Consider the following 17,826-nt stretch of genomic DNA (forward strand, 5'->3'; position numbering starts at 1 on the left):
AAAAATAACCCTGTACAACAATTAACTAATTTTGTACAGGGTTATTTTTAGATTTAGTTAAAACTTCAGACCGAAATGGTTCTGTATAAAGAACATAAAAGTTAGAAAAGACTACAAAAATGTATATACTGTATATATATATATTTTAAAAATTGTTTATGCAGTACTTGATGCATATATTTATGTTGAAATGGATTTGTGAAATTAATACATGCTAGATAAACATCATGCTTTTTAAACATAATCAGTGATTTTTTTTTATTGGGCTGGAACATTTAGTGGTAAATGAACAAAATTGGTTTATATTAAACAGAGTTTGAATTAGTGCAAATTTGGATTACTGAAAATGCACTGTATTTGTATAATTATGATACAGTTGAACTCAATTATAACAAACAAGGATATAATGAGTTCATGATTATAATGAGCAAAACACCATAACAATTTTAATTTATGCATATTTCCATACATTTTCTCACAGTTATAATGAGGGTACTTCATGGATATGTTGAATAAATTTTCAGTAGTAATGCAAACATACAAACATTCTTAATTGTTCAAGTAGTAAGAAATGCAATACCAAATTCTTGGAAGAGAAAAAACCGAAAGGGTTATTTAGTTTCATGACCACTAGATAATTAGTTTTATGATCGATATTGATTACAGGCCTATTTATGACTTAACTTTCTTTTTGGAGACCATCCCCCTCTTTCTTGACTAACCTCTGCCAATTTACCTAATCGTCCCTACGATTGTAAAATTGCCATATACTCTAGTAAGAAACAAATCCTTATATGAGAAAGATGTCTATAAAGAAAAGAAAATGTCTCTCAGTTTACAAAGAATTAGAATGGGGTGCTAAAAACATTGAAATGTGTAGAACATTTTCTTTGTTGTCTTTGACAGTATTGACATTATTGAAAAATAAAGCATTCATCAATTTTAAGATTTGTAGATAAAAAGACTAATTGGAGTCTTATCTTTAATTATCAAAAAATAATTGTTTAATATAGTATAATATAATTTTATATATATATGTCCATTTGCTTCAGGTCCAAGACCAAGAATCTGCTTTTTCTCCTCTGTGTAATTGTGGGAGTCCTCAATCTTCATGAATCATTTTCCAATGAGGACAACCCTTTTGTTCTCTAAATGTCTTTCAACCTGGGGTGAAACAGGTGGTGGCATATCTCCATTTACTGTTCTATATATATTTTAAATCAACTTATTTAGAATTAAAAATTAAAAGCTAGATTTCACTAATTATCAATGGCTCCCTGTATGTTTATGTTTGCATCCAAAGCAGCCACCTAGTTACATCACTGCTCATCACAGATATAACAAGTAACGGTTATAATGAGAAATTTTGCCAGCCCCCTAATGCTAACTAACTCATTATAACTGAGTTCAACTACATTTAGAAAACACTTTTAAATAACTTTATTTTTTCATGATAATTTTGTTGTTATTTTAAAGATTCAAAATGTCTTTAGTGCTTTATTAATGTTATTTTGTTACAAAATTACCTTATAATGTCTAATAAACTGTTCACAGTTGGTAAATCATTTCTATTTAAAAGAAATAGCCTGCAATTTTATCATTTCTGTTCCAAAGACTAATTTATATAGTTTAATAAATAGTTTAATTTATATAGTTTAATAAAATAGTTTATATACTAACTATAAGAAACTCTTAAACTAACTAACTAATAAAAAAAATATAATTCAATAGTCATTCTTACTTTTCTATTTTAGTGACATTCTCTTCTTGATCAACACTTTCTTTTTGTGATGGTTCTTCTAATTTAATTTCTAATGATTTCTGTTGAACATCTATAACATTTATCATATTATTAATATTAAAAAATAATTTCTATGATTTAATAAATTATAACATATCACAAATCAAATGATAAAGCCAAATTAACTACTGTGTTAGAATTAATTAATTATACAGATATTATATAATTTAAACTAAAGACTTATTTCTAATTATTGAATTTAATACAAGATGACAGCTTAACCATTTATTTTATTCCAAATTACATAATATCCATATAATTAATTTTAACCAAGTTCTAGAATGATAGTTAATCTGACTTTATCATTTGATTACTACAATTCAGGCTTGGTTTCTATATAATTAGAACATATCAAATCAACTAGATGAGTGGTTCTCAATGGGGAAATGAAACATTTCAGAGAGACCACAAAAAATATAAAAGGATGTATTTTATATTTCAGTGGTCACGGGAACTGCCAAGGAGCAGTGCCGTAACTAGGGCGGTGCCCATGCACAGGGCGTAGACCCTGGGGGGCGTAGAAATGACCTGGACCAAGTTTTATATCATAGTTTTGGGGCGTAGTTACAGAATCTCGCACTGGGTGCATAAAAGACTAGTTATGACGCTGCCAAGGAGCAACTAGAGCTATAAGCATACTAATTTATAAAGTAAAATATAAAATTAATTTTTCTATTTTGTACAGATTAATTCTAAATGTCATATTACAGAAGCCCTAATTGAAAATCCAATTACATGGAGAACATTGTTGGGGAAAAAAATTTATACGATGAAATGAAACCAAGGTTCAGATGTCTATTAGAAATAGAAAGTCTCAGAATGGGTGGTGGATTTGAAGTTCCATTTGAAGTAAATATAGCTATTATGGATATAGAACTAAAAGAATGTCTTGTGGATATACAAAGTGATTCAAGCAAGATTCAGGAACAACCAAAATACTTTCTGGATTAGTGCAGAAATTGAAAATAAGTTTCCTCAGTTTTGGAACAAGGCAAAAAAAAAAAAAAATTTTATAGGTTACTCCAAGTTCCTACTCGGTTGAATTGGATTTAGTAGAGTTATTCATCTGATATCAAAAGCCTGAGACAGATTGGATATTGAAAACAGAAAAATCTTCAAATATTTTTTATAAATTTCCAGCCAAATATACAAAAACTTGCTTCTTCTCATCAAGATCTTAAAATCTTAAACTAAAACTTTTATATTTTTAAACATTTATCTGTTTTAAAGTTATTTTAATAACTTCTAATATTTTTTATAAACTTATGAAATATGTGAAATTTTTTCTTAGTTTATAATTATTACTTTTTTGGTTTTCTAACTTTTGTTTTATGTTCTATCAAATTATGATCTTTTTATAGGAATTTCCTCAAGAAAAAAAAAATTATATTTATTGATATTATGATAAATGTTTTCAGTTCCATTATCTTGTTCTAATTATCACTTCCAAATTCACAATGCAATCCTTTATTGGATTACTGTTCAGAGAAATATAATTATCTGAATGAGGGACACAGAACTAAGCAAGCCTTCAAGATAGTCATGAGACAAAAAGGTTTGGAATCATTAAACTAAACCATCAATAATAGTCAAAGCTGGAACTTCAGTGGTGCCCAACTAAAAAAAATGGATCTACAATAAACAAAAATTATAAACATCAGAGATATTAGAAATTTTTAAATCAACATTAATTAAGAGAACAATGTATTAATAGCTGAGACAGTGTGACAATCGTTATTTATGCATGGCAATCATTATTTAATAACCCCTAAAAAAAGGGGAGCAACAAAAATGTGGTACATTGTAAAAAAACCATGGCATTGTCATAGCCCATCAGTTTACTTTGTTTGTTTTTGTTTCTTTATTGTTTACTTTACTTTTACTCTTAATTGTATTCTATTTTATTTTAATTTTATATTTAAATGTATTTTATTTGTTACATTATATAATCAAGTAACCCATTATAATTTAAAAAATGTAATTTACCTTAAAGAATACTTTATTCCAAAAATAGAATTTTTATTTAAAAACCTGACAAAGGCTTATCGATCAGGCTGAAAACATTTCCAGCAATTAAATTTAATTAAAACGAAAGCGTGTAAGGTGTGTTTAGTGTCTTTATATACTGAACTAAACCATGACAATACATTTTCTACTTTTGTGTATATTATTATATTGATACCAAACCATTATAAATATTAAAAAAAATCATTATAGATTGATTATTGAAATTCAAATTATTTACCAAATTTTTATTCAATATTATACCGTATTTTCATGGCATGATTGGCATGCTGCATATAAACAGGGGAGATCAGCATGCCAGAAACCCTGGGGTTACTGACATGCCTGTTAAACTGTGACTAAAACATAAAATTAATCAGATCTAACGAAACTAATTGTTAATTAAACAGTAAAGAAAACATTCTTCCAAGTACAATAAAATAACACTGTAATTTGACTTAAAATCAGGAAGCATTTACAAGACAATAATTTTTCTGAAAAAATAGTAGGTGGTGTGATTTTCTTGATTGGAGCGCCATCTAGCTAAGTGGAAGGCGTGCGATACCTGTTACGGTGGTAAAGTTCATAAAGCAAAGTCCGGCGTTCGGCCGAAGACTATTTGATAAGAAAACCTGCCAGAGGGGAATGAGAAAAAGGTAGTGACATCCCATCATCTTTCTCAGGTCGGTCCGTTCTTGTTGTTCTATCCGCGCGGGGCCCGGACGGTCGCTCACCGGACCACCCGTAAACAGCACTAATAGTGGCTCACGCCCTGGAACAAGGCGACACTTCGCCTTGGCGGACGGCTGCGGCTCCGCCAGGGCGCCCAGACGGCATGAGGGTGGTTATACCGATTGTGGAGGAGAAACTCCGGCGAAGTAAACAGGGTCTCCCCCTGAACCATGTGTTCACGGTTTTCTTAGAGGGCGAGTCGCCCCTACCAAGACTCCAACCGGCAGCGTTTATACCGCGCCCTGCAACAACACTTCCAGTCTCCGGACCTCATACAGGATGTGCATTATTCACGCGGGGGATTCATAATCCTCAAAACCAGCAACGATCGGACGACCGAAGAGGCACTACGCATAACATCCCTCGCGGCCACAAACTACGCGGCCGGCTTTCACCCGATTGCGCACAGACGGGATACCTGCTCCGTGGGGTGGACGTATCCATCACCGCACAGGAAGTGGCCGATAACCTGACGGCCCAGCATCTCCAGATCCTAGAAGTCCGACGGTTCACCCACCAAAACGCGGGTACGATCGAACATAGCTCAACGGTCTATTTCTCGGTGGCCGGAGCGGGCCAAATCCACCACGTCACGATTTTTTTCCAACAGTTCCTGTGTGACCGCTTCATCCCCCGTCAGCGATTGTGCACTCGCTGTATTGCCTTCGGTCACTCGCCGGCAATGTGCCGAGGGCGCCGTCGGTGTATCCGCTGTGGGGAGGACCATGAGGAGGACGGCTGTTCCTCCGCGAGCCGGGGGTGCGTCCGATGCGGGGGAGAACATCAGGTGGACTCCCCAAACTGCCCAGGGTACCAGAAAGAGGCGCGCCTACTAAAGGCCAGCACGCTCCAGCGATGCTCGTATGCAGAAGCGAAACTCTCCCACAGACCCTCCCCACAAACATACGCCCAGGCGGTCGTGACCACAGGGGCCAAGTCCTCATTGAAGAATTCGCGACCGCTGACCAGCTCGACACAGGTCTCAACTCCAACATCGCACAGTGGCTTGCCTCCCCTCCAAGCCCTCGCTGATCGAGTCACATTTTTGGAGACCGCAATTGCGGCTCTCAGGCAGACATACGCCAGCTACGCCAGAGTCTTGATCAACACCAGTCCAGGCCCACCCAGGCGGACTCCGAGGAACAAATGCTGGTGCCTCAACCGCCCAAACGCCAGTCCAGCCCAGTGGACCAGCCGACCACAAAACCTACGAGCAAAAAGACATGGAAATCACATACGCGGCCACCACCGGAACAGACAGCCTCGGAAACCGACGGCCCTAACTCGGACATGGACTGCCGTCCTGAACTGTACTCAGCAGAAGCAAACCCTACCGACCCTCGCTCCCTCACCTCAGCAGTAGTAGTCAAGTTAAGACGACGGCCGTCCACTAATAGTACCCAACATGCCTAACAAAAATGCAGGCCCAAACATACTCCGCATTGCTCAATGGAACGTACGGGGGCTCAGAGCAAAAAAGGAACTCCTACTAGCCGCAGACTGGCGGCGCTCAGCTGACGTGATCATGTTACAGGAAACTTGGCTGACCCCGGAGACGCATATAACGTTACCTGACTACACACTATTTCGGCTCGACCGGCAGACTATACGGGGCGGAGGCCTACTAACAGCGGTGGCAAACCGCTGGCCAGCTTGCCAACGGGCGGCCCACTCAACAGACCAAGACATGGAGTATTTGGAATGTATATCTATGTCACAGACACTCCCATCTCATTGGTCAACATATATGCACCACCGAACCGCCTCCAGATGACGCTACTAAACAAGTTAATCAGCAACCAACACCACCCCCGAATCCTTGGAGGCGATTGGAACACCCATCACCCTTACTGGGACGATGAATTCCGCTTCCTGAATACGGCGGGGCGCATCTTGTTTTCGTGGTTCCAAACAGCAGATCTAAGCTATTGGAACACAGGCGCCCCAACGCACTTCAGACAGGACGGGGCGTCCGCGATCGACATCACATTCAGCACCCCAAACTTGATGGGATCAGCCACTTGGTCCCCTCAGACCGACACCCTCACGAGCGATCACGCACCGATCCTTCTGGCGGTGCTACCTCCAGGCGCCCCAGGTCCACCCAGCCCGAACAGGCTACTCCACAGCACAGACTGGCGTCAGTACACTGATTATCTTCGCCAAAACTGGTCAAACCACCAAAACCCCCAGAACTACCAGGATTTAATCCATCAGATCCGAGCGGCGGAGAAAACCCATACGGTTACCCGGCAAGCAAGCCTGCCCACGTTCCCTCTGTGGTGGACTCAATACTGTCGCCAGCTACGAGCAAAGAAACGAAGAGCCTTTCAGAAAGCATGGCAGCAGGTGTCCCTCCGGTGGTAGGCAACGTACAAGAAGCTCGGCGCCATCTTACGCCACACGGTCCGCCAGGCCCGCCGAGAGTGGTGGGGGAGAGTCTGTGCCGCCCCCTCCACTCAGAATGCCCTCTACAAGATTTTCCAATGTCTGCGCACACCGCTCGGCCTGACTGACTCCCACTTTATTCTCAACAATCCGCAGGTCTTGACAAATCCGACCCACCAGGCAGAGGACCTCGCCAATCATTTCGGCCGGCCACGACCCGCTGGGGCCTACACTCCACTCCCAAAGGCGAGCCAAGCGAACTGCAGGACGACAGACCACCCGTTCCGTATAGCAGAATTACAGCGGGCACTGAGACATCTCCGCACAAATACGCCGGGACCGGACGGGATACGGGCCCAGGCCCTGAAACACCTCCCCTCCGAAGGCGTTCACCATCTCCTACATCAATTTAATGAGATTTAGCAAACCGGGATGTGCCCCAGTGATTGGAAGAAGGCCACCGTGATTCCGATAGCCAAACCCCACCGCCCAACGACAAGCTGCTCGTCATATTGCCCCATTTCGTTAACATCGCAGGTCGCCAAAACCTTTGAGCGGCTCTTACTACAGAGGCTCCTCACACAGCTCACAAACGGTAACATCATACACCCTAACCACTTCAGCTTCCTCCCATACAGAGGAGTCGAGGAGACGCTGATAGCAATTCATCACCACATCACTATCGCCAGAGCGAGAAGACATTGGACAATCTTAGTCGCCTTAGACCTGGAAGGCGCTTATGAGTCGGTGAATCAGAATGGCCTACTGGCGAAGCTGTCAAATATCGGCATCGGAGGCCGCTCGCTCCAGTGGCTACACTCCTTTCTCCTACAGCGTACTTTCCAGGTCTGCTGGCGTGGCACCACATCTGCACCCCACCCCTTCCTCCACGAGGTCCCACAGGGCAGCATTCTGGCACCCTTTCTGTTCACATGCTACATGAGCGACCTATGGGAAGCGCTCCCAGACAACATCACGGCAATAGTATACGTGGACGACATCTTCATCATCGCCTCAAGCACGCAACACACACAGGCCATTGCTCGCACCCAAAGGGCTTTAGTACACCTGGAGCAGTGGGCCTCCGCCTGGAGCCTAACGCTATCGCAATACTGGACTGCTCGCCGAAACACTGCCGGCCGCCTGTCTCGCTGTGCCTTCAAACGGGGCAAATTCCACAGAAGAGCTCCCTCCGCATCTTAGGTCTGCACTTCACACACTCTCTGACTTGGACGGCCCACGAGATCTACTTAAAGACAAAGTTAGCATAGGCAGGCGCGTATCTAAAATACTTTGCATCTCGATGAAACGGAGCCCGGACAGGAGACCTTCTCAGGCTATGCTACATGACCCTGAGCCCAATGGCCGAGTTTGGTGCGCCACTCTTAGCGGGCGCCCCTCCCAGCATACTAGACCACATCGAGAGGACACTCCACGCAGCCCTCCGTACGGCACTGGGGTCCCATTGACAACCCCCAATCTGTCCCTGTATGCTGAAACAGGGTATATTCCCTATAAGACTAGGCTACGCATGCGGGCCATGTCTCACGTCGCCACTCACCTCGCACGCGGCCCGTATAGCCTGCTCTACAAGACGGCTGACAGCTTGGCCTACTACCATTGGCGGCCATATCAGGAGCCATACATTATAAGGGTCCTCTCCCTCGCTCAACAGACTGGCCTACCTTTATCGTAGGTTTATCGCCAAAATCACTCCCCTCCATACGCTACAGGGCCGCACTCGCTCATTTATCTAAACACTTTCTCGACAGCGACGCCCAGCCTACCAGCAATCATCAACGCCTGCTTTCAAGAAGAAGTCATCACCCACTGGGAAGACTGAAACTCATCGGAGCTGACGGGTCTAAAACGCCTGTTAAGACAACGGCCGGGGTGGCTATCCCGACCCGGGGTATCAAGGAGACGTGGCAAATAGATGACGGCTGCAGCGTTTTCAGTGCAGAGGCCCTAGCAATCCAGAGGGCTCTCCACCTTTGTAAAGCCTCACAACGATCGACCGTTCTCCTCTCGGACAGCTGCTCTGTGCTCCAAGCAATGGCGATGGCGACTTACTCCTCCCAACCGCTAATCATAGACCTGGCAGGAATGATTGCATCCTTCCCGAATCCACTCACGATTGTATGGACCCCGGGCCACGCGGGAATCCCAGTAAACGAAGAGGCAGACAAGGCTGCATGCACTGGCATCCCAATCGGAACAATAAGGAGTCCTTTACAACCGGCCGACATTACCCGGACCATTCGTCACACCACAATACGGAATCTCACAGACGTATGGACACCAGCCCTATGAAGGAAAGGGCGTGACCACCTCCGCCCGTTTTCGAAGTGGCCTTACCACCATGCCTCCTCTCACTACATGGAAACGCTTTTAGCCCGTCTCCGCACGGACACGGCCCCACTAAAGACCTTCCTGTACTCCTGCCAGCTTAGTGACTCGCCGGCATGCCCGAAGTGCGGAGCAGAAGAAAATCCCTCGACTATTGGCTGCACTGCCCAAGCTATGACGGACCCAGACGAACCCTCTGTAAGACTATATCTGTGAATCCGGATCTCACTCGGACGTTAACCCCGATCTACTGGCCGTCGGCCAACATACTGGCAAAACAACATATTGCAGCCTTGGAAGAATACATAAGGCAAACGGGCCGCTTCCTCTAACCACCAGGCAGCAGTACCTCGGAGAAAATAGCCTCAGTGGCTGGAATCTCCAGATGAACACACACTAAGAAAGAAAGACAATAAGACAATTAACAACTTATTGGTGATAGTAGTAGTGATAGTAGTAGTGACAGTAGTAGTAGTAGTAGTGATAGTAGTAGTGACAGTAGTAGTAGTAGTAGTGATAGTAGTAGTGACAGTAGTAGTAGTAGTAGTGATAGTAGTAGTGACGTAGTGTAGTAGTAGTGAAGTAGTAGTGACAGTAGTAGAGTATGTGATAGTAGTAGTGACAGTGTGAGCTACACTGACCATCTACCCAGACCTTAAAAATAACACCTTCCTCTCAAATTTCACACAAAGCAGATGATGTTAATTGGTGTAAGCTGAGATAATTTACAGTCAGTTCCTTAAATTTAATACATTTTTTTTGCATTTTTGAATCAAATAACAATAAAATACACATAAAAAGCACTTTCAGAATTCCAAGAGTATTTTATGTGGTTAGAAAGAAGACAAAATGAAGAAATTAAACATATAATCATAGTTTTTGATGTAATGCTAACAGTTTCACAGTTTCAGAATAAAAACTCATTGGTTTTTACATCATGTAACTCATTTGTTTTTTTAACGTGCCCTCTAGAGAGGGATCTATAACCTCACTTAAACTGGCATGCCGGCATTCCCTGGGATAAAATGGCATGCCAATTTTTACCATATGAAAATATCTGATTTCATGGTCTTCTCAGATAGACTGGCATGCTGGTCATTTCACAAAAATATAGTATAAATGTTCTTGTAGTGTGAAATACTTATTGAATACAATCGACTAATGTTTTAAATTATGTGAATGGCTAGTGCACGATAAAAAAAGTGTTAAAGTATGTGTGTAAAAAAGTGATAACTAAAATTTTATAATAGTAAATGGTTAAAACAATATGCAATATTAAAAAAATTATCTGCAAAAAGATAATCAGTGAAAGCAATAATATACCTGTAATTAAAAATATACAGATGACAATTAAATAGGAAGCTAAAATGTTTACATTTGAACTGTTAGTGCTTCGAGATATTTACTTCTCTTTACTGTTGAAGCAACTTGTATTCTGTACATTTAGAAATTTGATACATTTTAAAATGATAAACTTCAATTCCATTAATTGGATACTAAACTTTCAAATTAATTTTTATACAAATAAAATTTTAATATAAACAAATAATTTTGATTATTTATACACTGATAAATACAGTAACCCCCTTGTTATATTGCAATTGTCAGGATACAAACCAAATGAGCAATATATCAGATGCTGTGATATAACTGATGTATCTATCCATCTGTTTTGTCTATTTTCAAGCTACATGCTGACTTAAATTTTGCAAGTTGTATTTCATACAATGATAGTTTAAAAGTCATTAATTGGAATAAAGTAACATTTCTTTTTCAGTAAAAATTCAATAACACCTGATTTTTTAAAAATTGTTTGCTGAAGTGCTTTTATATTTGGAAGGCAAAAATAAGTGCAATATATTTCAATGAATAATATAACAAGTTGTGATATAATGATGTGAGGTTATTGTACAACAAATATAGAGAAGTAAAGTATAAGTTTTTAAATATTTATATAAAATTTTTTACATTAATAATATAGAGAATTTATATTATTAGTCAACAATATTTAATGTATTATTACATTTAGTTTTAAATTTATGCCCAATTATTAAATCCAAAGATATAAATAATCAAATGTATACATTTGTATCAAAATTTTACTGCCATAAAAATATGATTAATTTGATATTTCAGAATATTTGACATAAAAAAAAATTATAAATAAATTATTTAAGAAAGAATTTATACTTCCTATCAATTTAATTCAAAGTTTCTAAGAACAAACAATGAAAGTTATTTTATAATTGTTTGTTTGTATATTATGCTGTTGTTATTTTATTCTTGTAAGTTGGTTTGTTGGTTGGTTGGTTGGTTGGTTTAGGTTTTTTGGCACAAGAGCCATATAGGCTAAGCTGCGCCATGTCAAATGATGAAAATTTTTAATAAATATATAATATAAATTAACAACAACAAAAAAAAACAACAATACACATATAAAACAGTACAAATAAACAAAAGAACAGTAAAAGTAAATACTAAATAAATAATTAAATCTCTTTATATATATTACACACTTTCAGAAAGTCCAGTAGCTTATCAAGATTTGGCCTATGGCTCAAAACATCTGTCAGACTTGTGTTTCCAAAATGCAGTCTACACCTCCTCTCAAAAGCAATGCAATTGCACAGTATGTGTTTAACACTTACAGTACAGTTACAATACTGGCATACTGGCTGGTCATCACCTTTCAAAAGATATTCATGAGTCAGCTGAGTATGTCCAATCCTCAGATGGGTAAGGATTACTTCCGATCTCCTATTATACACTTCATTACGTGTCCAATTTTCTATTAAAGGTTTGATCTCATGTAGTTTATTGTGGACTTGTGCATTCCACATGTTTTGCCATCTCTCTGCTAGTCGTTTCTTAATGACTAGCTTCAAGTCGCCTCCTTCAATAGGCATTGCATGCTGTGAAAGACTTGTTGACTTTGCAACTGCATCAGCTTATACCTACATGGCCTGGGACCCAACAAAATTTTAGAGAGAAATTACTCGTAAAAAGATGACAAATTAGTTTCCAAATTTTAATCACTGTAGAGTGAGAACTAGGTTCACACAAAATCAAAGCGTGAAGTGCACTAACTGAGTCAGTGTAAATCACACAGCAACAATGACCTTTTCTATATACATACTTTAAGGCTAGGTGGATAGCTCTACAGTAAAGATAGAAGAATTCGGTGCTATTTATTCTGCCATGATTTCATCCTGGCAAACAAAGGCTGAGCCAACGTAGTCATCCGATTTAGATCCACCAGTGTAACTAGGAATTAAATTCCTGTCACGGTGTTGAATTTCTGCAAAGTGCTGTCTATAGACATAATCTGGAGTGGATTCCTTAAAAAACTGCTTTAAGCTAAAGTCTACTTCTATCACAGGAGTTGACTAAGGTGATATACTATCAACCTCAGCCTGTGAAAGCCTAAGTCCAGGTCAATCATGCTGCTTTACATTCTCCATTCTTATGTCAAATGTAGGGACACTAGACAGGTGAACTGCAAATAATCTTCTCAGCTGAGTATCTGATACTGCAGAATTAACTGAAACTTTAGTCTGAGATTTCTGTTTAATATAATAAAAAAGAGATAACTGTTCTCTCCCGAGGGATAGTGGAGGCTCATAAGCATCTACATACAGGCTTTGAACAGGAGAAGTAGGAAAAGCACCAGTGCACAAATGCAATGCTTGATGGTGGACTGGATCCAGCATCTGAAGAGTAGATTCTCACGCAGAGCCATAAACAATGCATCCATAATCCAGCTTAGAGCAAACAAGGGCTCTATATATCCTGAGCATACAACATTTGTCTGCTCCTCAGGATAAGCAGCATAGTACCTTTAAAAGGTTTAGAGACTTTAAACATCTACTCTTTAAATTGTGCAAGTGTGGCAAGAAAGTCAATTTTTGGTCAAACACAACACCAAAAACTTAGCCTCATTGACCATTAAGATTTTAACCCCATTTAGGTGAATTTCAGGATCCAAGTGCAAACCACACCTTTGGCAAAAGTAGATGCATGAGGTCTTCTCTGTGTTAAATTCTTGTAAGTAATGAATGTAATATATAATTTATGCATAAATGTTAAGTCTTCTGGTTAATTTTTAATCTATCTTCTTAATCTATTTTTAATACAAATATATTTCTGCTATGGAATTACATCAGTTCAATTTTTATCAATCCATGTAACACAGTAAACTGCAGAATTACATTAGTAGATGTACTTTTAATTTACTTAATACGTAACTTAAATTTGTCTTCTCTTTTCAAATAAATATTTTAGTTGAAAATTAATTCTATTTAATTTAATTAAAACTACTATAAACTTTCAAAAAGTAGTAATTTAAAAACTACCTTTCTGCTTAGAATTTTCCACAACCTGATTTTCATCTTGACCAGTAGCTAACAAACCAAACTTTGCAGCTAAATCTGAAATTTTTGCAGTAGTTTCAGCCCTATTTAATTCTGGTTCATCATCAAAGTCATCAAGATTTCCAATATCTTGATCTAATGGGAGCTGAATACTTATTAGACTGGCTATACTTTGCATATCTTCATCACTGCATCAACAAAAAGTTTTATAGAAGCAATTCATCATCATTTTAGTTTTGTTATAAAACAAATACTATTGATATTTTAAAAATTTGAACGTATCGTTCAAATTTTTAAAATATCAATACTTACGTTGCTTTTCCTTCTCGAAGAAATACACAAGATAATTTAAGATTTAAATAGGCAGAAGATACTTTTTTTGATAAAAGTTTGAAATCTATTTTTAACTCCGTTTGAAATGGTATCATACTTGCATACTGTTTCATATTTATATTAGCTGTAGCTACTTGACGCCGTTTTCCTGTCGTTGAAATCTACAAAAAACAGATAAAAAGATGTTTCTTAGAAAAAAAATTGTGTTTACAAAATAAATTGAGAAATATAATTATAACATTATAATTTAATATTACTATTCATCTTCAGATAAAAACTTAACAGAAAAATATAATGCAATTTAATATTACAAAGAAAAATAAAAATTTTCCAAACATTCCATATGGAGTCTAAAAATATTTCTTTTTCTTTTAGTCAGACAAAATTTGTCATACTAGAAAGTTACATTTTATCATCTTTAAGTAAGAAAATAAATTTTATTATATATAATTATAAAATAAACAAACAATGCAGTAAAATATCTAATTGAAAAAATCCATAATCTGATATGTTAAACTAAACAAATTATTTATGAATTATTTCAAAAAAACTACATTAAATTATTATGAAATATTGCATTAAAGGTACAAGAGTCATCTAATAAAAAAAATTAGCAATTAAAATTAATTTAAATTGATCCAAATCATTCATTTCTTATGAAACAGTAGCATCTTCTATTTTCTATGAAATTTAATTAGTTTAAAGTTATATTAAATTAAATTAAATGTAGTTTTGAAATAATCCATAAATAACCTAACTATATGCTTTAACACAAACAAACTATAACTCAAAGTATTCAATATATTTGTTATAATTTGATAATTATTCAAATAAAAAATATCTATACATAGATTTAAAGCCTCACTTTTATCTAGTGCTATATTTTATATAGCTTCTGATAATACACTGCTGGCCATCCAAAATGCAACACCAAGAAGGACCAGAGATATCACAACCCAAATTTATTTGGGAGATAACACGTTGTACAGAGATCAAATGATTGAAAATACAGTCTCTTGTGAAGTGAGGAAGATGATGGAATCAGTATGGAGTGTTGCCGCCATTGCTGGCTATAACCACTGCTACACGCCTCGGCATTGAGTCAAAGAGGCTTTGGATATGTTGTTGGGGTATAGCATTCCATGCTGCTTCCACATATTGCCAAAGTTGATCTGATGTAGCAGCGGGTGATGTATCCCAGGCCAGTCGTTCTGCAATCATCGACCAGACATTTTCTATAGGCGAGAGATTGGGAGAACAAGGAGGCCAAGGCAGCAATGCAATCTGATGGCCAAAGAAGTAGTCTTGAGCAATGCATGCCACATGTGGTCACGCATTATCCTGTTGGAATGTGGCTGTTGGCAAGCTCTGAAGGTATGGGAGGACAACAGGCTCCAACACCTCAGAGATATAGCGCTAGCTGGTCAGTGTACCGGCAATGCATTCTAGGGGGGTGCGGGAGTGGAATCCAATACCACCCCAAACCATAATACCGGGTCTAGGACCAGTATGGCGATGCATAAGGCAACAGTTCAGCAGTCTCTCACCACGGTGTCTCCAGACTCTAATCCGACCATCGTGGTGTTGCAGGCAGAAGCGGGATTCGCCAGTAAAAACAATGTCGTTCCATTCGGTTGTCCATGTCCATCGCACCATTGCCAGTGCAAACACCTGTGGTTTTGACTCAACAGTAAACGCAGCAATGGACGCCTTGCGGACATTCCACTCTGCTGCAAACGACGTCGAATGGTACGCGTGGACACTGATTGTTGCGCAACAGACCGAATTAGTTGTGATATGGTGATGTGGAACAGCGATCCATCACTGCCATGTGCACGATATGCCTGTCATCACATGCATTGGTGCAATGAGGTGGGTGCAATCGGTCCTGTCAGTCCATCGTTCCCTTCTGCATCCAGCGGTTACAGATTCGCATCACAGTTGCTTGGTTACGTCCGACACGATTGGCGATTTCTCTGAAGGATAATCCGCAATCCCTATAGGCAACTATTCTTCCTCGGTCAAACTCAGAAACATGCTCGAAAGGCGCTCGTTTTCTTTTGCGTGGCATACTGAAGCTGCTTACACCAAAAAAACATATGAAAGAACAATTCCATTACTTCAAAACAGCCTTTTATTCTCCCTTTATATAGTGCTTGCAGGTGGCACAACAGGTACCTGTGATGTGCATCTGTGCTGAAATGCTAATCATTTGCATATCTCATCGCCGCAAATTCACGGTGCAAATTTTACTTGATTTGGATGCTTCCTTCAGGGTGTTGCATTTTCGATGGCCAGCAATGTAGATATAAATATCACAGAAAATAAATTTTGATAATTTTAACCTATTTGCCGCTGGCTTTGCTTTCAATTCAATTTAATTTAATAATAGCTGCAATAACTTTTTAAAATATCCAGCAATGGGTTGCATAACTTTCCCAGCAAAAAAAATTCAAATTCAAAATGAAAGCTGTACAGATAATGCAAAATCAAAACCATTCACACTTTTCCAGCAAGTGGGTTTAATGAACAAATATACAAATGTTTTTGGTTTATTTATAAACCTGTCTCAGGTTTTAAACTACAAAATTCTGAAATTCCAAATTAAAATGTTTCAAACATTCAATGATGTTACTTATAAAATTTTTAAATAAACTGAAAATGTTAATATATTTGTTCATTAAACCCATTTGCTGGAAAAGTGTGAATGGTTTTGATTTTAAAAGTTAAACTTGTGTATAGCAGCATTTGTTATGAAATTTTACTTTAAAAAACTTTTTATATTATTAATTATTATAAAATGACAATTTTATAATAATTACAATTAATTTTGAGGGTAGAGATAAGTTTCATAAAAAATTGTAAATGCTAACAAGTAAAACCTTCGTTAAGTCTGACCCCATTCAAAATATGACACATGACCCCTCTATCTCTCCCCCACTCCCTTGACTTTTAACCATCAAAATTAATAGCATTGATCTCCCTAATACAGAAATCTCCCTGTAAAATTTCAGAAATTTTCAACAAAAGGAATGAGTTATTAAGCTTCAAAGTGAATAAACAAAATTATGTTCCCCCACACAAAAACATCTATATACACAGAAAAAATCTCAACAATTTTGCATTTGTTGACATTTCAAAGTCCCAAGTCCAAAAACATAAAAATCTCAGGGGTAATTTTTTCACTGATTGCCATAATTTCCCTCTGTTATAACAGCCAGGAAAGTAGAATGCTAATTTTTTACATTTGCATATCTTTTCTATTACTAATATAGAACAATTTTCAATGTTAACTCAGGATATCATTTCTTCTAAATATGAAGTTAAGACTATTTACAAAAATTTTTACATTTTCGAGTCTATCTTTTAATCCTTTATTCTACTCCAGAAGTAACAGTCACTATGGTTAAAGAACGAACTTCTTTTTCAAAGGTAAAAATAGGTAAAAATTCACAAAGTAAAAACGATCCAGTGTCAGCCTTTTATTAGAGGTTCTGACACCTTTCACTAAAATACAAAGAATTCTTCTCACCATATTATCCTTTTCCAATTTAACTGCTTCAAGCCCTCTGGTGGTAGCTACGAGTTTTTCACATTAATTTGCATATAGTATAATTTGTACTATCTACCACCAGAGCTAGATCCAGTGTCAGCCTTTTATTAGAGAACCTCTAATAAAAGGCTGACACTGGATCGTTTTTACTTTGTGAATTTTTACCTATTTTTACCTTTGAAAAAGAAGTTCGTTCTTTAACCATAGTGACTGTTACTTCTGGAGTAGAATAAAGGATTAAAAGATAGACTCGAAAATGTAAAAATTTTTGTAAATAGTCTTAACTTCATACTAAT

At 38.0% G+C, this 17,826-nt stretch overlaps 1 protein-coding gene across 7 annotated transcripts in view; it reads right to left on the bottom strand.

Annotated features, from left to right (window-relative positions):
• The window catches only part of Ehbp1 (Eps15 homology domain containing protein-binding protein 1), a 111,791-nt gene that overhangs the window by 65,525 nt on the left and 28,440 nt on the right, over positions 1 to 17,826 (bottom strand). For all 7 annotated transcript variants that reach the window (XM_067263927.1, XM_067263926.1, XM_067263925.1 and 4 more), the window contains exons 5-7: positions 13,957 to 14,138; positions 13,627 to 13,832; positions 1,742 to 1,832 (exon numbers count right to left, since the gene is read on the bottom strand). In XM_067263927.1, the coding sequence (XP_067120028.1) occupies positions 1,742 to 1,832; positions 13,627 to 13,832; positions 13,957 to 14,138 (479 nt within the window). The remainder of the gene's footprint in view (positions 1 to 1,741; positions 1,833 to 13,626; positions 13,833 to 13,956; positions 14,139 to 17,826) is intronic.

Source organism: Centruroides vittatus, unplaced genomic scaffold (assembly GCF_030686945.1).
Source record: "Centruroides vittatus isolate TY-2023 unplaced genomic scaffold, ASM3068694v2 contig_18, whole genome shotgun sequence".
Classification (NCBI taxonomy): Eukaryota; Metazoa; Arthropoda; class Arachnida; order Scorpiones; family Buthidae; genus Centruroides; species Centruroides vittatus.